General features: G+C 37.4%; 1 protein-coding gene and 1 long non-coding RNA gene across 4 annotated transcripts in view; one reads left to right on the top strand and one right to left on the bottom strand.

Moving 5' to 3' along the window:
• The window catches only part of LOC113925741, a 31,204-nt gene extending 29,450 nt beyond the window's left edge, over positions 1-1,754 (top strand). The window contains exon 5 of the long non-coding RNA XR_003521039.1: positions 1,633-1,754. This is a non-coding gene — a long non-coding RNA (uncharacterized LOC113925741). The remainder of the gene's footprint in view (positions 1-1,632) is intronic.
• ZCCHC4 (zinc finger CCHC-type containing 4) overlaps positions 1-23,441 on the bottom strand; it is a 48,423-nt gene extending 24,982 nt beyond the window's left edge. For all 3 annotated transcript variants that reach the window (XR_003521038.1, XR_003521037.2, XM_027600348.1), the window contains exons 1-5: positions 23,305-23,441; positions 22,407-22,525; positions 21,347-21,429; positions 8,474-8,749; positions 7,725-7,805 (exon numbers count right to left, since the gene is read on the bottom strand). Coding sequence is in view for 1 of the 3 variants with exons in the window: in XM_027600348.1 (XP_027456149.1) it covers positions 7,725-7,805; positions 8,474-8,749; positions 21,347-21,429; positions 22,407-22,525; positions 23,305-23,431 (686 nt within the window). In the remaining 2 variants the exon portion in view is untranslated. The remainder of the gene's footprint in view (positions 1-7,724; positions 7,806-8,473; positions 8,750-21,346; positions 21,430-22,406; positions 22,526-23,304) is intronic.

The following is a 23,441-nucleotide window of genomic DNA, read 5'->3' as shown; positions in this document are numbered from 1 at the left end:
GTCTTAGGGCACCTGGGTGGCTCAGTTGGTTAGGCATTCAACTCTTTGATTTTGGCTCAGGTCATGATCTTGGGGTCGTAGGACTGAGCCCCCACAAAAGGATCTGCACTCAGCTTGTCCCTCTCCCTCCCCTTCTGCCCCTCCCCGTGTTCACTCACACGCTCTCTCTCTCAAATAAAATCTTAAAAAAAAAAAAAAAGCCTGGGTGTCGCACTTAGTACTTATGTAACCTTAGTGAGTTATTTAACCTATTGAGCCTGAGTTTCTTATCTACAAAATGGAAGAAATAATAGTGTCTACTCCAAAGGACTTGGTAAATACAAGTGAGATAATATATGTAAAGTGCTTAACACAAAGCAGCTACATACCATATACTGAAATGTTAGGCATCACTATTTTAATAAATATCAGCTATAAAGATTTATGTCTTAATGCTCCTCATATTAGGGAACCATGTTTATGTCCAACCAAAATTTCTCCTATAATCTAAACCCCTTTCTTCTTGTTCTGTAGAGACAGAACAGCTGTTCATTCTAAGTACCATGTCCCTTAATATCATTTGAGATACTGTCAGTACATCTGCTAATTTCATAAAACATAAATTTGCACTGAAGAAATAAAAGGTTTAGATAACTGAAAATACATTTAAACTATAGACTGTAACCTGATGAACATTCCAAAACCTGTGGGAAAATGTCAATTACCATTAGTAAACAAATGTCTTCCTAATTAACTCAATTCCAAACAACTAATATAGAGATAGCAGTTATTTTATATATAGGTATATCTCAATAGTAGTACTGCCGTGGATCAACTATCATTTGAGGATTTTCTTCTTTCTTATATTGCTTTGTAAGTGTGAACAAAGGAAAATACAATCCCTTTTAAAATATATTTCTACCCCCTCTCCACTTTTTCATATTGCTTCTCAAAGACACAATAGTCATTTTTTAAAAATTAAAAAAGAAATTTTATTTACATAAAATTCAGCACAGCACACTTGTCTAAAACATTCTGGGCAGCAGTAGGCAGAGTCAGAGAGAAAAAAGCCAAGATTTCAGCTCTGAGTTTCCATCAGATACAAACAAGGGAGCATAATTTTTCATATTTTAAATTATGAAAAATCACTGAACATTACCCTCTTAAAATGAAATTGGCCTCGAAGAATTATTCTCTCTATTGAATAAGGCAAACAAAACCAATCAGAAATGCATGCACTTGAAAACTGCAAAAGGACATTCATTTAATTTGGCCATTCATTCTCTTTAAATGAGAGTCAGTTACCAAGTGTGAAACATGCTCTATACACAGGAAATGTAATCAAGAGCTGAATAAAATTAGTCCATGAAATGAACCTAAGAAATTCATTTTTTTGATATAACTTTATTTGGATGATAGTTTGCCAAATAGAGTTTCACATCTTTCATGCTAAAATTAGAGCATATAAAAATCCATCTTAGCAAATGTTAACTTCATATTTTAGACCCCCTGAAGAGGATATTTATAGCATGTGTAACACTGGAGTTGAGGTAGTTAGTTCTCTGAAGCCTTGGACAGACCTTTTGTAGGGCAACAACAAACCAAAGTCAAAGTGCCAAAAGTTAACTACTCACTGTCACTCTATTCACATAGGAACTTGTTCCTGATTTAATTGTGGTCCTTGTGAGAAATCTGAACCAACTCCATACCCCATAATATCGTGAGTATGGACAACAGACTCAGTTGATTCTGGCCACTAATGTGTTTCAATAAATGAGCTCACTCTCTTGCTCTCTCTCTTTTTTTTTTTTTTTTAATTTTTGGAGGGAGAGCAGTGGGAGAGGGAGAGAGAATCCTAAGCAGGCTCCACACCCACCACAGACCCCAACGCTGGGCGTTGTCTCACCACCCTGAGATTATGACCTGAACTGAAATCAAGAGGCGGACGCTTAACCGACTGAGCCACCCAGGTGCCCCAACGAGCTCTCTCTTAATACCCAATGTCAACCTTTTACAGAACTGACTCAGCATAAAAGAAGCTAAGCTAACTAATACAACCCTTTCAGTTTTTGTTTCCACACATCCACAGAAGTTTATTGATATGAAAAGAAAAAAAATATCAGTATATTCAATAAGTTACAAAATAACTTTATCTACATCCCCTACTCTGTGCAGGAGATTTCAATATACAGGCCCAAGAAAGGTAAAACTACAAGACATATAGCTTAAATTAAGAGTTAAGGGTCTATGTAAATCTTTCAAATTAAAAGTAATTCAGCTATGATGAAAAGAGTTCTGGTGAATGGTTGCACCCAACAGTGTGAAGGCATTTAACTTACTTAACACTACTATACATGTGAATAACTAACATGGTAAATTTTAACCTACGTGTATTTCATCACAATTTTTTTAAAAAAGTAAATCAGTACACTAGCAATGAACAATACAAAATGAAATTTAAAAAAATTTAATGTATAATAGCAACAAAAAGAATAAAATATTTAGGAATAAGTTAACAGAAGACATGCAAGATCTGTACATTGAAAACTACAAAATATTGTTTAAACAAATTAAAAACGACCTAAATAAATGGAAAGACCTCTTATGTTCAAGAACTGGAAGACTTAATATTTAAAACTATTCCCCAAACTGGTACAAAAAAAAAAAATGCAGCAAAATCCCTATAAAAATTCCAGCTGGCTTTTTTGTAGAACTTGACAAGCTAATCCTAAAATTCATATGGAAATTCAAGGAACCCACAACAGCTAAAACAATCTTGAAAAAGAATACTCACACCTGTAATCAAGACAGTGTGGAACTGGCATAAGGATAAACATAGATCAGATGAAAGGAACTGTGAGTCTAAAAATAAATGCATACATTTGTGACCATTTGGTTTTCAGTAAGGTACCAAGACAATTCAATGAGAGAAGAATAATCATTTCAACAAATGGTGCTGAGGTAACTGGATAGTCACATGCAAAAGAATGAAGGTCTTGGACCCCTACCTCATACCATATATAAAAAAATAACTCAAAATGGATCAAAGACCTAAATGTAAGAGCTAAAATCATAAAACTGTTCAAAGAAAGCACAGTGTAAATATTCACGACCTTGAACTTGGCAAGATATGACACCTAAAACATGAGCAACCAAAGAAAAAGGAGGAAAACTGGACATAATCAAGTGAAAAGACAGCCCACAGAAAGGTAGAAAGTATTTATAAATCATATATCTGGTAAGGGTCTAGTATCCAGAATATATTTATTCTTTCAATTTAACAACAAAAAAAGACAAATAACCAATTAAAAAATGAGTAAAGGATTGAATAGATGCTTCTCCAAAAAGATAAACAAATGGCCTATAAGCACCTGAAAAGATGCTCAGCATCATGAGCCATCAATAAAATATAAAACAAAATCACAATGAGATACCACATTAGAAAGACAGACAATAGAGGCACCTGGGTGGTTCAGATGGTTAAGCATCTGACTTTTGATTTCAGCTCAGGTCATGATCTCAGGGTCATGACCTCAGGGTTGTGAGATCAAGCCGTGCATTGGGCTCCACGCTGGGCATGGGGCCTGCTTAAGATTCTCTCCCTCCATCTCCCTCTGCCTCTCCCCCTGCCTGTATGCACTCATGCTCTCTCTCAAAAAATTAAATAAATAATTTAAAAATACAAACAGACAATAACAAGAGCTGACAACAATATGGAGAAATTGGAACACCCATATATTGCTGGTGGAAATGTGAAATGGTAGTCACCTTAAAAAACAATTTAGCAGTTCCTCAGGAAGTTAAATGTACAGTTACCACGTAACCCAGCAATTCCAGTCCTAAGATAAATACCTGTTATGGGCTGAACTGTAACCCTTCAACATTAATCTATTGAATCCCTAGCCCCCAGTATCTCAGACCATGACTCTATTTGGAGACAGAGCTTTTAAAACAGTGATTAAAATAAAATGAGGTTATTAGGGGAGTCTGTGATGCAAGATGACTGGTGTCCTTATGAAAGAGAAACCGGGGTTGTACACACACAGAGGAAAGACCATGTGAGAACACGAGAAAAAAGCCAACTGCAACCAAAGGAGAGAGGCCTTAGAAGTCACCAAACCTACTGACACCTTGATCTTGAACTTCCAACCACCATAACTAAGACAATGAATTACTGTTGTTTAAGTCACCCAACCTATGGCTCTTTTGTTATCGCAGCCCTAACAAATTAACACAATACCCAAGAGATAATAAAACCTACATTCACACAAAACTTGCACACAAATGTTCACAGCTGCATTATTCAAAATAGCCAAACGTGGAAGCAACACAAATGTCCATAACCTGATGAATGGATAAACACAATTTGGTATATCCTTAAGATGGAGTATTATTCAGCCATAAAAAGGTATGACATCATGAACCTTGAAAATACTATGCTAAATGAAAGAAGCTAGATACTAAAGGCCACATACTGTATGAGTCCATTTTTATGAAATATCCAGAATAAGCAAATCTATAGACAGAAAATAGATTAGTGGTGGCCAAGGGGTGGGAGAGGGTTTCAGAAAAGAGGGGAGGTCAGTAATTGGGACCACTTTGATGGAGACACCTCCATCAAAGATGATGGAAATGTTTTGGAATTACGTAGTGGTGATGGTTGCACAACTTTGTGAATAATACTAAAAACCTCTTTTTTCTATGTGAAATATGTCTCAATTTAAAAGACAAAAATATGCCTGATACATAGTGGGGAAAAAAAGACTATCTGATTCTTACTTTTTAAAATGTTTATATGCATAAAAAAGGTCATAAAAAAAACATCCACAATGTTTTGGGTGACAGAATTAAAGATCATGTCTCTTTAAAAAGCTTAAAAAAAAAAAAAGTAAACCAGAGATCCTTGAAATTTGAACAAGTCAAGATGAATCACTGATTTTTTTCTAGGTTGTGTATAAACCAGTCCACCACAACTAGCTTAGAAAAAGCTTGACTTGAATGAAATCAGAATACAAATTATATGGTAACTTCAAAGAACCATACTATGAGATAACACTGTACCATTTTCACTGAGGTGAAAGTCCCAAAGGAGGAAGGTGAGTGCTACCGACAACTGAGACTCATTATGTTAAATAATTCGGTTTTGGACATGTGACTTGTGTGTGTGTGTGTGTGTGTGTGTGTGTGTGTGTGTGTGTGTGTGTTTGTGTGTGTGTGATGCACCTATGGTCAGAGAGGGGTTTCCTTTGGTGAACCCACTCCACGTGTGGGCACCCTACCTGCCAGGCCACATAGGTGGTTCTGGAACAGGCATATGGCCCCCATCAAGCCAGTCCTTCCCAGGAGCTGTGCTGCTGGGGCTCTCAGGAAAGAGAGCCATGTCTCCTGGACAGTTAAGCTGAGACTACAGAAGCTGAAAGCTACTGCTGCCAAAATCCTTGGCAGGGAGCATGAAGTAAACTGGAGCATAGAGCCAATCCAGAGAAAGACAGAACGAGAGGTGGAGAGAGAAAGACAGAGCCCAAACAACAATGCGCAAGGCCCAGGACCTCGCCTGCACTGAGGCCTGCTATATCCTAAGCTCATCATGTGAGCCAATACGTCCTCTTTGACATAAACAGATTTCCAGGGCTCCAATGAAATGTGCCCGATGAAGGAGTGCCTTATTCTAAATCTATGAATAACCTGCAAACCCGTTACTGACTCATGTGAATCTTCATGGAATAGGCACGGGGGTAGACAGAGACAGGGAGAGACGTTAGGACGACAACAGAGAAATGGGCTATATTAAAAAAGGCTTATATACAAGTTCAAAAGCAAATTTACTTCCAGAGGGTATCTTAATTTTTGGAGCCACACTGACTGGGTTTGAATCCTGACTTGGCCACTCATCACTGTGAGGTCAAGTTATTTCACCTCTTTCGTACCTTGATTTTCTCGTCTGGAAAATGAGGAGGGTAACAGCACCTACTGTACAGGGGAGGCTTTTGTGAGGACTGACTGAGGTAGAGCAGGGTTTCACAGGGGACTAGCACTCAATGCAAACACCATTTATTGTTTGTATTGTTACGATAAGAACCCCAAAGTTAAACTTCTACATTTAAAATAATACATTTACAGTAATTTAGCAGTCATTCTTTAGGAAAGGAATGTAAAACAAGAATCTGATATATCTATTCAGTGGAACGTCAATACAGCCACAAAAGGAGTAAAGTACTGTTACGTGCCATGAGCTGGATGAACACAGCAACATGTGAAAGAAGCCACAAGCAGAGGTCACATACGACAGGATGCCATGTATGGAACACACACAGGACAGACAGACCCACAGAGACGACAGCAGATCACTGATCATCAGGGGGAATTAGGGAGAGGGTTTCTTTTCAGTGTGACAGAAACGTTCCAGATGGGGGTGATTACTGCAAAACATAACAAATATACCGCAAACCACTGGCATATACACGTTAATGGGTTTTTAAACCCTGGTGGGTTTTCAGGGTACTGTATCTCAATTTAAGAAAAAAAATTGAGTTTCTCTTTAAAAAGTCTGTATTATCACCATTGGAATTCCGTTGTGCCAAGCATCACTCATGTTAAGCAGAGATTAGTGAACTGTGCTAGTCCTGTTAACAGGGAATGAAAGGCTACAGAAAGTGTGGCTTCTTTCTGAGAAATGTAGCTGCTTCTACTAGACACCCTAAAGTTGACCTGGAAATCTAAAAAAAATAAAAAATAAATTATAAAAGCTGTACTTCTTGTTGTGACTTTTTACACTTCAAAAATCTGTCCACCTTGTTTTTAGAGAGAAAGCACATGTAATTTCATAGGTTCTCTCCAATAAATACTGGAATATTGGCCAAACAGACCCTGTCAGATTAAATAAAAGGAAACACAGTACCTGCCTCCTTCAATATACCGGTAAAAGATACTAACAACACAGTGTTTTAGAGTCTCACCACAATCTGTGGAATTCAAACAACTACAGAAAGTAGTAAGACTACTCCAAGTTTATAGGATCCTGGAGACTGTGGATGGACACATATGCTACTAAATTACCACCTAAAGGGAACCACAACTTGTGCTCCTCCAACAGTCTCATCTCTGTTTGTCCCAACACGTCAGATGCCATTTAATTCTGACCCTCTCCCACAGACTCCACCTGTTTGCTAACCCTCTGCTGTAAGACCTGTCTATTCCCTGGTTGCACTCCCTTGACCTCAGGCTATATCCAGTGAAAGACAATATGCACATCATCTGGTAAAATATATTAAAATAAATTACAATGAATAAAATGTGTTAAAATAAAATTTATTAAAAGAATGAGAACAAATAAAATGAATTAAAATGAATTAACTAATTAAATATTAAAGTAAATATATTAAAACATCATGATGAAATAAAATCCTGGAATTTATCTTTGAAAAATAAGTGTATGAGAAGAAATTTCATTCAGTAAGAATTTCTCTCTAAATTACAAGCCCAAGTCAATGAGACACATTCACTGAAAAAATTTAGGAAGCACACCCAGCAAGAAAAAAAAAAAAAAAAAAAAAGAAATCCACTGCCTTCCTGTTTGAAATATGGAAGATTACAAGGGCAGTTTATATGACTAAAAAGGTGGCTTCTAACCAATTACTACTTCTGGACATTAAAGGATTGTAATAGGTAATAAACAATAAGAGAAAAACATTAAACAGAAACAGGAGACAACGAATAAGAATAAATATCATACTTTATAAACCTACCTAAAATCAATATCCAATAAAAGGCTTTTAATGTTAGACTTCTTTTCACCTGATGCTTTCAATCTGATCAGCTCATGCAACCTAAAACAATTAATGAAAGCAAACTTAATAAGGAATTACAAATGCCACAGATAATAAGCAAATAAACCAAAACAACCCCGGGCGCCTGGGTGGCTCAGTTGGTTAAGCGACTGCCTTCGGCTCAGGTCATGATCCTGGAGTCCTGGGATCGAGTCCCACATCGGGCTCCCTGCTCAGCGGGGAGTCTGCTTCTCCCTCTGACCCTCTTCCCTCTCGTGCTCTCTGGCTCTCATTCTCTCTCAAATAAATAAATAAAATCTTAAAAAAACCCCAAAAAACAAAAAAACAACCCCATCAATGTTCTCCTGGTATTTCTAATATTTCAATGAAACACTGAAAAGAATTTGGCAGATATAACCAAGGTTTCAGTTTTTTAAATATTTTTTTAAAAGGTAGAACTTGCTTGAAAAGGAGAAGTCTAAAATTATAAGCAATTAAAAAATCAAATCAGAAGGAATCTCCTATCATATATCAGAAATCTATAAAGATTTCTCTCAAATGTAATATAGATTACAAACTCCTCAAGAGAGGGACGGTGCTTTATACTTCTCTTGTATATTTAAAACTGCAACGCTATGTCCCAGAACATAGTAAATAACTACTTCATAATTTTTTCTTACAGTTTAAATACTGGGCATAGAAGTTTTTTAAAAAATCATATAACATACCTTGGTGTTCCAACACACAGTACTCTTGTGAATCCAAGGGTAGAAAGTAGGTCTACCAAGAACTGACAGCTCCGATCAGCAAACAAATACTGGGCATTTGTCTTCTTGTTTTCCAATGGATAAAGAAGCTGACTGGGCCTTTTCAACTGGGTGATAGAAATATCGCCTACTACTCGATGCTCCTGATGCTTCTCCCAATCGTCTGGCAACAGCAGTTGCTGACATCGTTGACAAAACTTTCTCTGAGACAGGGACAACGCAATAAACTTCGAGTACCTTCAAGATATAATTAAACACAAAGTAATATATTTTAAGTTTGTGGTTTTAAAGACAATTTGTTTGCTATTTTTAGTATGCACAAAGTACTATTACTTCCTTAAGAGTACCATGTAAAGAAGCCAAGGTAAAAAAAAAATCTGTGGAATGTTGGCTAGAATTTATGTCCGGCTGCATACCTACAAAGTAGAAAAGAATCAGCAATTTTATAAGAATTGAGATGCTCCAATTCAGTCACTGAATGAGGATCAATATCCATTTAAAATGTGAACATAAAATATTACTTAAACAACTTAGTAGTAATGGAGACTACTATCACGTTTAAATTTATTGACAAATCCATGTGTTCTAACTTTGAAGTGTTAAATAGTCTGGCTCAATGTGACAGTCATTTTCAAATGAGAAATTAAGGTCATTCTTCAATTTTTTATGGCATACTTAGCAAGAAATTACCTCCTAAAAGAAAAACTGTTCCTACAAAGTTCCTCTATTCTTAGCAGCACTGAGGAAAGCAGTTCTGAAAAAGCTCATCCCCAAAAAAGCAAGACAATATCCAAAGCCTTAAAAAAAAAACCATACTGAGCCCATTTGATCTCTTTCAAGTCATCCTCCTATCTGATTTCAAAGTTACCACTTTGGTTTTTTTTTCTCCTTTCATTTTATTAGAGATAATTAGAGAGAGAAAATAATCATGGTACGTTATTTTAAAACTGCTGATATTGTATATGCTGTACCAGATATGAAATCAGAGTAAGAAAAACAAACAACAATATTGAGGCCTACAGCAGGTCGGCAATGTCTAAATCTAAGCATGTCAAATAGTGCACTAAAGGATTCTTAACAGTTTAAGAAGAGTCACAGAGTTTCAACTGAACTAACCTCTAGAACTGTACTGTAAAAACTGTGAACTTCACATAGAATCAAAGTGGGTTTTAAAACTTTTTATATCTAAGCACAGCTTCACTTCAAAGCACCCAAGGCAGTGACAAATCGATATTCTGAATGGCTACAGCAAGAAATAAGCTTATCGTGCCAGTAATTTAAATGTTTCTATTTCCATGATAACTGTGCTTCTGACAGCTTTATCTATGGCTGGGAAGAAAAGGGAAAGCGGTATCAGGGGAAATTTTATAGTAATTCAAAGTAAGAATGTCAGTAGAGAAAAGGGCCTAAGACATTTCACGTCTTAGGAGACATGAAATGCAGTAGAAAGAACCAGGACATTCTCCAGCAACAGAAACACTGAATTTACCTTTCGTTATTAAATGCTAAGGGTCGAAGACCTCCATATCCAGCCATGATAGAGTCACAGAGACTAGATTTACCATCCTGGCCCTCAAAAATTTTTTTAAACAGACAAAGTAACATAATGGACAACCAGAAGCCCAACAGCGAATGAGAGAAGGGACCAGATGAGGGAGTCTACACCTGCCCAGTTTACTGCCTGTGGAGAGCCAGTTACCAGGGCTCGGAGAACCCAAACACAGCTCAACGATCTGATGAGGCAGAGCTGAGAAGTGGTGGAGGCAAGGGCGGCTAGAATTCACAGGGCCGAGTACTGGAGAATACATACATGCGGCCCACAGGCCTTTCTGGACAGGACACTGAGAAAGAGCTGCATGGTTTGCCATGATTCCCCTCATGTCGGTCGCTGACGACTGAGCAGCATGTGCATGTGAAGAAAGAACCCAGAGCGAGGGAGAGAAGCACTGGAAAGGAGCAGGTAGGACAATCGCCAGACACCCAACAGGATACAGAATGGTTGTCTACCAAAGTGCCCGAGTGAGAAGCCTCAGAAAGCACAAGCATCAGGTACGGTGCTGAAGAGGGTAACTAACTCGGGGGTGGGGTGGGGGGGCAATTAGCTCTACCCCTCAAGGTGCTCTAGTCTTGCCAAAAAGCCTAAAGGTGAGCCTTCAAAAGCAAGGAACGACAAACCTTTTCTGTACAGGATCAGCTCAATATTTATTACCAGGCCATCTGGTTTCTCTGTTACACCTACTCTGTGATTGTAGCACAAAAGGAACTACAAACCCAATGTAAATGAACAGGTATGACTAGAGTTGGCCTGCGCCCTGTAGTGTGCCAAATTCTGCTCAAGAGTATCAAACTATAGCCAAGTAACAACTGTGTTCCAGAACAAAGCTCAAAAATATGTAAAGGAATAAAAACTACACAGGATACAAGAAGGTAAAATGGACACTGGGCCAGCACTGAATCAAGTAGTACCACGGATATAAGAAACGGGAAAACATGACCCATGACTAGGGGCAAAATAAAAACCAACAAAACCAATCAGTTCATACTGAGTCAGAAATGACAGAGATGCTACCTATAATCAGTAGACAGAGACATCAGGACAATTTACTGTAACTATACTCCACACGTTCAAGCAGTAGAAAAAAGCATGAGCCTGTTAAGTAAAAACATAGAAAATATTAAAAAGACCCAAATTGAACTTTAAAGATATTTTCTAATTGTCTGAGCTGAAAAATACCCTAGATGGGATTAACAGCAATTTAGACATCACAGAAAAAAGAACAGTGTATATGAAGGCACAGCCTTAGAAATTATCCAAAATGAAACACCAAGGGACCAAAATACATGAAAATGGACCCCCAAGGGAGGTGGGCAGAAAAAATTTTGAAAAAATTATGGCTGAAATTTTCCAAAAATTACATCAAAAGATTCAAGACACTCAGAGAACCTCAAGTACAAGAAACACAAAGAAAACTATAAGATGCATCATAATAAAATTATTCAAAATCAGTGAAAAAGAGAAAATCTTAAAATCAGAAGAAAAAAGACATGTACAGAAGAACAAAGATTAAGAATAATATCAGATTTCTCACTGGAAACAATGCCAAAAAGAAGACAGTGAGGCAATACCAATTCTACACAAATTCTTCCGGGAGACTGAAGAGGAAAGTACAGTTCCCAATTCCTTTCATTAGGCCAGCATGACCCCAATGCCAAACAAGAACAAAAGAAAAGTTATCAGAAAACCAAAGAACAATAAACCTCATAAACACAAACTCAAAAATTAACGGAATTTGAGCAAGTCAAAGCCACAGTATATAAAGAAGGTAACAGAGCATGACTAAGTACAGGTTAGCCCAGGAATGCCAGGCTTCAATGTTTGCATTTGATCAATGCAATTCACCATATTAACAATCTTAAAAATATATATATATCATTTCATTAAATGCAGAAAAAAAGCACTTTCTCATCTACGAGAAAGATTCTCGGAAAACTAGGAACAGAAGAGAACTTCCACAACCTGATAAAAGGCATCTGAGAAAAACCTATAGCTTAACACCATATTGGTAAAAGACTGAACACATTCCTCCCAAGACTGGGACACAAGCAAAGATGTCTACTTTTACCATTTCTATTCAACACTGACTGGGATTCCAAGCACTTTGATGAGACAAGAAAAAGAAATAAAAGGCACCGACTGGAAAGGAAACATAAAAATTTTATTCACAGATAACATGATCATATATGTAGAAAGTCCTGAGGAAATATTTTTTAAAAAGTTGATGGGGCACCTGGGTGGCTCAGTCATTAAGCGTCTGCCTTCATTTCAGGTCATGATCCCAAGGTTCTGGGATCGAGCCCCGCATCGGGCTCCCTGCTCAGCAGGAAGCTTGCTTCTCCTTTTTCCACTCCCCCTGCTTGTGTTCCCTCTCTCGCTATGTCTCTCTCTCAAATAAATAAATAAATAAATAAATAAATAAATAAATAAAGTTGCTACAACTAGTAAGTAAACTCATCAAGATTACAGGATAGAAGATTAATATACAAAATCAATTGTACTGCTTATAGACTGGCTAATGTGCACATGATCAATCTCAAAAATCACACAAAGTGAATAACCAGACATCATCTATGTAATACAAAAGGAAATATACCCCATTACTTACAAAAGAGTATTGCCCCCTAAAACTGAACTTGAGTCTGATAATAGCACTACAAGAAATACAGGGATAGAATGAAAGTTAAACATTACAGCATGCAATCAACAAATCCAGAATGTGAGGAATTCTATAGGACAAATTACTCTGTTTCTTCAACAAATGATTAAAGATATCAACAATTACAACGCATAAACCCTGCCTGGATCCTGATTTGTAAAACCAATTATAAAATGGCATTTACAGGCTAATCCGAGAAATGTGAATACTAACTTCATGTTATGTAACATTAAAGAATTGTTCATTTTTTTAGGTATTTTAACAGTATTGTGATTATGTTTTTTTCAAAGGCCTTATTTCTTGAGATACATAGAAACGTATTTATGGGTAAAATTATATAATATCTACACTGAAGGTCAGAGTAGAAGGTACAAGTGAAATAAAATTAGCCACATACTGATGACTGATGAAGCTGTGTGTGGATGTGGGAGATTCTTCATACCATTCTCTCTGCTTTTGTATATGCCTGAAATTTTCCATAATAAAAGATCTTTAAAAGTGCTTTAATGAAAAGGCAAGAATTAAACTCAAAGAAAACAAGCAAAGATGACCCCAGAAAATACTAAGCAAGAAATGGGTTGTACTCAGCCCTAAATCACATGCGATTTGGTTTTTCATTCTTTGGCAACAGGAATATAATCTGGGAGATTTCTCAGAACTGAACAACACGAGTTTCCAGTTTGAAAGGATTTATCTAATCCCCAGCAAAATAGGATATAACAGACTCACATCAAGATAGGTTATCATGAAATGTCACACCTGTAGGAATAGTAAGATTCTAAAAAAAAAAAAAGACAAAGGGATCAAATGGCTCACAGATCATTTATGAGATCAGGAATGAACTTTCTGAACTTGAACTTCTCAACAACTGTAATGAAGACAAAAGTAAATGGAACATTGCCTTCCAAATCCTGAGGGAAAAATATTTCCAACCTAGAATTCCATCATCTGCCTAGGATCAACCAAGTATCAGCATAGATAAAGGTATCTTCAGAAATGCAGATTTCAAAATTGTTGGGTGGTAAAAATCAGACTTGTACAATACCAAATTTAACTCTAGAACAGTGTTCCTCACAGACTGGCCATGCACCGGTGCTGGCAGTCAACTGTTACCAGTTCCTGATGAGACAAAGACAGATATCAAGAGTATGTTTAGAAATTTTTGTATGTTTAGAAATTTTTGTACCAATTAGAGCACTTTTATGTCTGTTCAAACTAATAAAAAAATGTGGGCTTAGTAATATGTCTTCTCTTCTTTTCATTTTCTTTCCTAGTAATTTATTTTCATTATATTTACAGAAGTATCTGATCCCAATGGGTAGAGAATAAAAACAAGAACATAAAACAAGCAAACAAAAGACTGATCCTTTCACAGAGATCATTTAAGAAGTACTGCTCTGGAGGATGTGAAGCAACCCCGCAAATGTCCCAAGGAAAACATGTAATCTGAATAATTTTATAGTTGGATCAGTGCCATTTAAGAATAAAGGAAGTAAACAAATATTTTGGGACTTGGAAGAACGCAGGTTAGGTAATCATATAATTTGGGTCCTTACTGAAGAACCTAACGGACAGGTGGATGCCAGGTAAAGGGGACATTCCAGACTAGAGCATTTCTGAAAGCCCTCGGACAGATTTCTCTAAGAAGATGAAACCAATGGATTATGCTATATCTGAATGTTCTTAAAGGATTTAGACAACTGGCAGAGAGTTTGCAGTTGAAGCAGTGATAAGCACATAAATAAGCCAACAGCAGCTACAATAATAAAAAAAACCAAGACTATCATTAACTCCAAAGAAAACAAAAAGCTGTGTAGAAAAGAAAAAACTTATTTTGATTTAGTACACGGTTTAACTCTGAGCAGCACTTATATGGTTATAATAATGCAAACACTAAAACATGAATCTAACCAAAATTGTGATATAACCATATTCAAATGGGGTAGGAAAAAGGTATGGATGGGGGGGTAGGTGGAGGGGAGATGGCAGGAGAGAAAGACAAACGCTCAACTTTCACAGGAAATAGATAATTTCAAAACTTGATAAATCAAGAAGCAGCAGTATGAGCATGTTTTATATTTCAGAGACAGGAAGGTAAGTTCTAAAATAATTAGCCAAAAGAGCTGACTATAGTTGCTTCTGGGGAAGGGGAAATGCACAGGTGGAGGCAGGGGTGTTGTTCTTTGTAAAGCCTCTATTTGGTTTTTGAGCCATTTGATTCCATTGCCACATATTTTATTTTTTTACTGAAATTTAATTCATGTACCATACAATCTCCCTTTTAAAGTGTACAATTCAGTGGTTTTTAGAATGTTCATGGAGAACGTTCATGGAGTAATCATCACCACAATCTTATTCCAGAACAATCTCATCACCTCAAAAAGAAACCCTGTACCCATCAGCAGTCACTCCCCATTCCCCAACCCCCAGCCTCTAGCAACCATGAATCTACTTTCTGTCTCAACAGATTTGCCTGTTTAGGATATTTCATGTCAACGGAACCATACAATAGCCACATAGGGATTTTGATTTAAAATTTCTGATTAGGAGCGCCTGGGTGGCTCAGTTGTTAAGCATCTGCCTTCGGCTCAGGTCATGATCCCAGGGTCCTGGGATCAAGCCCCACGTCGGGCTCCCTGTTCAGCAGGAAGGCTGCTTCTCCCTCTTCCACTCCCCCTGCTGGCGTTCCCTCTCTTGCTGTCTCTCTCTGTCAAAAAATAAATAAAATCTTTAAAAATAAATAAATAAATACAATTTCTGATTACTTTAAGGCTTTTATTTAAAAAGAAAAAAACAGTAGAGGACGAATTTTAGCCAAATAGGAGATAAATGAAGGAACTACAGCGAAGGGGCTGTCAGTAAGCACCGAATCCATTTAACCACAGAATAAAAACAGAACAATATGAGTATTATAGTTACAGTATAAAATGAAAATAATATAAATCCAAATATAAGAGGTGGGGTAAGTCGCAGAGAAAGTGGGAGATCATGTAAGTATACTGATTTTCTCATGTGTTAAGAGTCAGAGGCCAAATGATAACATTTAAAACTGAAAAATCAAGTAAAAGCTGTAAGCAATATTGAAAGGCATAAAGGTTATCCCTAAAAAGAAATAATCAACCAAAACTGGATGGTGACTGTAGAGAAAGAGATGAGAAGATGAAATATACAAGTTCATCATTTCTCATTTTTAGATGTATGAAGACAATCTAAAAAAAAAACAGAAGGATTAAATATAGCATAAAAAGCTACAAAGGCAACCATAAGAACAAAAAAATAGAAGAAATACACATTAAAAAAAGAGAACATATGCCACATAGTGAAAGAGAGCAGAGAAGAAAACCAGAAAGCATAAAATAATACAGCAAAACCAAGATCAAGCATGCCTGTTATATCCACTCTGCAAATGAGCTAAATCTACCCACGAAAAGAAAGCCCATCAGACTGGATCACAGAGCAAGATCCAGCCATCCCATTTCATCGCTGCTTCTTCTTTTTTTTTTTTAAGATTATTTATTTATTTATTTGCTAGAGAGAGCGAGCATGGGCAAGAGAGAGTGAGCAAGAGTACAAGCAGGGGGAGCTGCAGGCAGAGGGAGAAGCAGGATCTCTGCTGAGCAAGGAGCCCGATGCGGGACTCAATCCTAGGGCCCTGAGATCATGACCTGAGCCAAAGGCAGCCTCTTAACCAACTGAGCCACCCAGGTGTCCCTCCATTTCATCGCTTCTAAGACGCATATGCTTTCACATTTTAGCATCTATGACATTGAGATATGGTATGTAATGCCATCAGCCAGACAGAGGTCATGACGTAGCTGGGATGGTCCCCCCACGTGCAAACCTGTCCCAGCCCTTCATGCTGTCATCTCCTCAACTCAGCACGGTGCACTGCTGGAACTACACGCGAGGGTCACTGCCATCACCTATAATTTCAGTCCCCAAAACGCCAAAGTATTATACACGTAGTCGGGAACTAAAACGGAGCAACAGAGCGTACGTTTCATATTAGGGAAGCAAATACTCATTCTTGAAAGAATGACAACAACAATCAAGGGCCTTAAAGGAAAAAAGAGAAGGAAGATCCCCATAGGTAAAGCTGTGTCAGGTTCTGTTACTTAAACACAATCAGAAGGACTGCCTATCTCTCACCAAGTGATGCCCACTGAGGGCAGGAGAAGCTGCCAAAACACCAGGAAGAGATGAAAGATGGTTTGAAACCATGAAGGACCGGGGTACAATTCGCTCATACACAGGACTCTCTGACGGTGCTTAGGACACCAAGTTTAATTACTTTGAAACAAAGGAAAAGAAGAATACTGTTAAATGAACCTCCACTTATATATCTTTGTGCCTTGTCAAAACCGTTTCTCAGAAAGTTTTTCTGCTAGTTTATTAACCTTTTCTTGACAAAAGATAAAGGGAGATCTCTGGCATACTTCTTTCTATTCAAAAGCACATCATAATCATTCAAGTATACTGCTTTAAATTTAACATTCAGAAACAAGGTTTTTTAGAAGTATGGTAGGAAGAACATGAGAGCGCGTAAGGGCTGGGGCTTACTCAGCGCTCTCTTCTCATTGTACTTTCTACACATACCCGGCAGGCAGAAGAAATTCATTCCACTGCATGGCTCAGCATGATTCACAATTTGCAGGCTAGCATTTTGAAATGTCATTTTTATTGATCTCTGTTTGATGTTCCATTTGCCTTTCCTGGAGTAGACGAATTATGTTTATGGCATTTCCCTAATAGCAGACCTTGAAAATCTGAGTTTAAATGAGCTCTGAAAAAACATAACCAAATGAAATATCAACTAAACAAAACTATATGGATGCACATAAATTAATGCTTATTTTAGCATTAAAATATATCTTCTCTAAGACTTCATAGGTCACAATAAGGTGCCAACATACTACATAATAGAATGACATTTCAGGGCGTTAAGAGGCAGCTAAAAACTATCAGGAAGTCAAATCTCAGACACAAGATGTAAATCTGTCAACTGAACACATGAAATATAAAGCATGGTTCAAAGAGTGAGATTAAAAAAAAGAGTATCAAATCCTGTTCTGTAGCGCACCCAGACATCTGCGGAGCACTGCCAGCTCCATAATAAAAATCAAGTAACGCGGGCCAATTTATCTTACTAGCTACCACAGTTCCTTTCTAACAATTTGGAGAAGAAATTATCAATGAAAAGCTATTGTGACTTCAACAGCGACAGATGAAGGTTTGCATTATAGAACAAGAATCATGTTTAAATGCATTTTAATACTTTCAAATGGACTACGGATTTCATAAGATAATTTATGACTGAGTTGTAGAAAGTTAACTTCGAAAACGGTTACAATCTCAAGTAATAGTACATCATCCTTAGGTTCATTTACACACAATGATGAACGGCTAGTCTCAATTTTCTCATCTAAGAGAAGTTAATAACATAGAGTAAGTTAGTAAACTTTTGATTTTAAAAAGCTGCAAGTTTAAATTTTTAGAGGAAAGCCTGCTTTCAAATGTCTTACTCCACAGAAGGCCCCTACACAAGCATGACAGCATCAATCCCAAAGTGAGGCAGCGAAATCAATGATACATTTCAAAAAGCTTCAACCTCTCCCCACCCTTCAAAACCTGTTCAAGTCCTTAAACTGTATTGATCGGCGATGGCATGAGGTAGCTGCGTCATTGCTGACTTTCCAGAGCACTCAGTTTTTCCTATCAATATTTTCTACATTTAGCACACTCTTCTTAGCATTGCATTATCTTTGCATATCTCAACTCCACTACCAGCATTTTAAGTTCTTTTTGAGCCCTTAATAAAGAATGAATACATGGATGGAAGGAAAGAAGGAAGGAAGCAAGTAAGCAAGCAAGCTTGGGCAACAAAATCCAAGGTTATGGGTTACAGATGATTTAAAATGTTGAGAATTATTTTATTAAGACCTGCTCTCAAGAATCAGCACTAGATTACAGATGAAAGTATGACCTCCAAGAAATGACCTTTTGAAAATTCTTTAATACTTCACATTTTAGCCAGTGTTTTTATTTTCTAATTAACATGAAATATGAATTTCCAAAATTATTATCAAAAAACACACCCTGGCAGTACAAAGACAGAACAGTGGTTTAGCTCCAGACTAAAATTTTATTATACAAGGAAACAAGATCACCTAGATTTTCTTATAGAGTTTAACTGAATTACCAATATCCTTGGTAACATAACATAAAAAAAGGCTTATCAGATAAAATCCATAAGGCAAAGTACAAGAGACTATGTATACATTATGGCTACGATCTTGTAAAACAAACTTCGGCACAGGTAAAAAAAAAAAAAAAAAGGCCAGGAGAAAATACTACAAAATGAACAAGATGATGGGTTCAAAGGGAGAAACAATGGGTGATGTTTTTCTATTTTCTACTTTGTGCAACTTTGATATTCTATTTTATGTCATTATGATAATCTCATTTATCTCTATATAACTCACGTTTTATCTTCTTAAATCTCCTTAAATCATTACACATATGTTAATTACGATCTGCTTTTATGTTTAAAAACAACATTTTAAAATCAGAGGCATAAGTCGGAGTCACTGCTAAGTCATTCTAATAGTGAGAGCTTAATGAAGTCACTCAACTTCACCAGGTCTTAATTTTCCCATCTAAGTGAACCACCTTAGCAAGATTACATAATTCTCCTGTCAAACACAGCACACTAGCCAGCTCACAGTAGTGCTCAATTTACATTAAGTCCCTTGTAAATATTTTTTGTTGTTGATTGAATTTCCATGTAGTAAGTAGTTATCACTGATTAAGTACTTTGGTTAGGAGTGATCAAGTTATCTTAAGAAACAGCCTCCTCCATCAAAAGACTTCATAATGTAACAAGTTCAAGAAAGGTATTTTTAAGAGAGCCCAGTTCTCCTTTCCACTTAACACAGATAAGACCTCAGAATCCTTCTGAACATAGCAGCCCAGGTAACTAAAGGAGTTGCCTTGAGAGTAAAAACCTATTTGTTACCAGCAACCCAGACCAGGGCCTTCTTAAGGAGCTTCTCCCAGCATTTACGAACAAGGCCTACGACACAGGAGAAGGTGGCTTTTCACAGGTCTCCAAAGAATTAAACCTAGGATTCAATTCCAGTCACCCAATAAAGCATTTCAACAATGAAGCTTTTTTAAAAAGAGATGTTCACAACTTCCAAAAATGTTTTAGTTCTTTTAGTATTTCAAAAAAGAAACATGGTAAATCTTCCTAACAGTGGATATGACAATGGATTCCTAGCTATATCATCAAAAGCAAAGAAAACAAAAGCAAAAATCTGATAAATTGGACTTCATCAAATTTAAAAACTCTGGTGCATCAAAGGACATCATCAAGAAAGTGAAAAGGCAATCTACAGAATAGGAGAGTTTGTACAAATCACGTATCTGTTAAGGGCATAACATCCCTTAACATATAAAGAAGTCCCACTATTCATCAACAAAAATTACAATCCTATTAAAAATGAACAAAGGGGGATGCCTGGGTGGCTCAGTCAGTTAAACGTCTGCCTTTGGCTCGGGTCGTGATCCCAGGGTCTTGGGATCGAGTCCTGCTTCTCCCTCTGCCTGCTGCTCCCCCTGCTTGTGCTCTCTCACTCTCTATCTCAAATAATGTAAAATCTTAAAAAAAAAAAAAATGAACAAAGGACTTGAATAGACATTTCTCCAAAGAAGATACATAAATGGCCAATAAGCACATGAAGATAATCAACATCATTACTCATTAGAGACCCAAAATTCAACACCACAATGACACAACACTTCACAACTACTAAGATAACCAAAAAAACAGAAAATGATAAGTGTTGACAAGGATGTGGAAAAAGTGGAACCCTCGTACACTGCTGGTGGGAAATGTAAAATGGTGCAGCCACTGTGGAAAAGAGTTTGGTGGTTCCCCGAAAAACTACACACAGAATTATGATATGATCCAATAATTCCACTCCTAGGTATATACACAAAAGAAATGAAAACAGAGACTCAAACAGATATTTGTATGCCAATGTTCACTGGAGCATTATTCACAACAACCAAAAGAGGAAAACAACCCAAGTGTTCACTGATAGATGAACAGATCAACAAGATGGGTGTGTGTGTATAATGGAATATTATTCAGCCATAAGACGAAGGAGGTTCTGACACATACTACAACATGGATGAACCCTGAAAACATGGTAAGTAAAATAAGCCAGGCATAAAAGGACAAATATATGATTCCACTTACATGAGGTAGCTAGAATAGTCAAATCCATAGAGTATAATAGAGGTTACCAGGATTTGGGAAGAATTGGAATGGGGAGTCACTGCTTAATAGTAACAGAGTTTCTCTTTGGGGTGATGAAAAGGTTTTGGAAATAGGTAATGGTAGAAATTGCACAACACTGTGGATATAATTAACGCCACTGAACTGTATACTTAATATTAAAATGGCAAATTTTATGTTACATATATTTTACCACAATAAATTTTTTTATTTTATTATTTTTTTAAATAATTTTTTTTAAATGAAAGTAAGTGCAAAGGCACAGGGAAAAACAAAACAAAACAAAAATAATAAATAAAAATGACAACACATCAGCACCTTTCCACACACTGCGTTCGGGATAGAGGAGGCTGACATTTTCGGTTATGAGCTTCTCGGGCAGCAAGTCTAGCTCCTGACAACTGAAAAGGAATAAAAGCACCATTTAATAAACTATCAAACTTGCTATCATCCTAGAAAAACTGGTATCACATTCTGACATCAAGAAGCCAATTAAAGCAGCTCAATGTTGTAAACAAGCATCTGTTTCAGGGGAAAACAAAAACAAAACACATTAAACTGGGAAAGTTCTAGAGTAGTATGAAGCAATACCTAACATATTAAAGCACTGAGAGATTATCTTACACATGGTGATTTTAACACGTGTGCAGAAGAGTTGTAGTAAACAAGACGGTTTTCTAATAAACCTAACAAAGCTGAAATTTTTCAAGACAAAACTTTCAGAAACTTGAACTGGAGCGGAGTCCTAGAGGATACCAAGCTCATAACTATATCTCTAAGTGCCTTCTTCGGTTATACAGTAGCTGTAAGGGATGCTCAATGCAAATGTTTAAAAAAAAATGTTTTTCTGGGGCGCCTGGGTGGCTCAGTTGGTTAAGCGACTGCCTTCGGCTCGGGTCATGATCCTGGAGTCCCGGGATCGAGTCCCGCATCGGGCTCCCTGCTCGGCGGGGAGTCTGCTTCTCCCTCTGACACTCTTCCCTCTCGTGCTCTCTATCTCTCATTCTCTCTCTCTCGAATGAATAAATAAAACCTTTAAAAAAAAATGTTTTTCTAAAACACTGCCTGGAATGATCACAACCTAAACTCTTTAGGGAGAAATTTGTATTTGCAAATAAGAGATCAGCCACCCAGTATTGACACCTCAGAGTCTTAAAAGGGAACGGTCTTTGAGACAGTCGTTTACAACATCAGCACTCAGAGTAAGTTTAGAGTAAGTATAAACTCCAGTCTGTCGAATCAAAAAGCACAGTATCTTCATCTATCTGAAGAGATTTACCTCATTTAACGCTCAAGTTGCATGTTTTTATTGGTTTAGACATTCTCAAATTGTCACATACATCAAAAATTTTTTAAAATGTCTAAAAAGTTGATATACCTTTTCATCTTCCCACTGAAAAAAATTACAGTCTTTTCTATCTCTACAGGCTGAGCAGGCATAAAATCTCCGTGTTTCTTCTTTCCCTTGGTTCACCTTTACAAACAGAAGAGTAGGTCCTAGTTCCAGAATGGGGAAAAAAACATGTCAAACAGTAGTTATCTACATCGAGTTCCTAGTTTTCACTGCCCTTAAATAAAATTTGATTTGGTTTTATGCACAATTTGTCATAATTAAGCCCACTGTTTACTTTTTTTCCCCCATCACATTTAGGCACTGATTACTTGAGGCATAACTCTTGAAAACTAGTCTCTGCAGAAAGAAAATGCCATTGTCAGTTGCTGTCTACACGGTGAATGATCTGGGTCCTGAGACGAAAAATATGGAAGGGATCCAGAGAACGGAGCACTTTGCCACCTCCACCCAGTTATCCTTTCAGTGAAAATCTGAGCTTTTGGAGTCGGATGTGGGCACATCCTCTCTCCACAAATTAGAGAAAAACTGGGTCTGGTTTCTGAGCAATAATTCATGCTATCCTTCCTCCTAACTTTTTAAAATAAAAAGACAGCAAAACAACCAATGAAATCCCCAAGTACTTGGCAATGGATTTACTAACATGCATCCCCTTTGCCTAGACTCTGCCTCTTCCCTTGAGAGGGAAAAAAAAAAAAAAAATGTAACAGCCACGGAGCAAAAACCACCACTGTGAGGACTTTCTATGACAGTTTCTTAAGTAAACTGAAAACACTACGTCCCCAGGAAAGGGCGTTTTTTGGCATCACACATGGTGAAACCGAGGAAGATACAAATCTGGAAGCCCTAAGAAGCCCAAGGCACCTTCAGGCTAACCTCCGCCCTTCGCGCCCGACAGCTCGGCTGAGCCCAGACGCACACCCACCGTGAGGACACAGCGGGGCGGGTGTGGCGGGATCGGAAGGAAATACCGCCTCCACTCCTGAGCTCGCCTGGCGCCCCGCGATCCCCTCTGCCTCCACTGTTGCCAGCCCATCCCCGGGGGCCGCCATCTTCCCGCCA

The sequence above is a fragment of the Zalophus californianus genome, chromosome 2 (assembly GCF_009762305.2).
Source record: "Zalophus californianus isolate mZalCal1 chromosome 2, mZalCal1.pri.v2, whole genome shotgun sequence".
Lineage (NCBI taxonomy): Eukaryota > Metazoa > Chordata > Mammalia > Carnivora > Otariidae > Zalophus > Zalophus californianus.
This window is presented reverse-complemented; position numbering and strand designations above follow the sequence as displayed.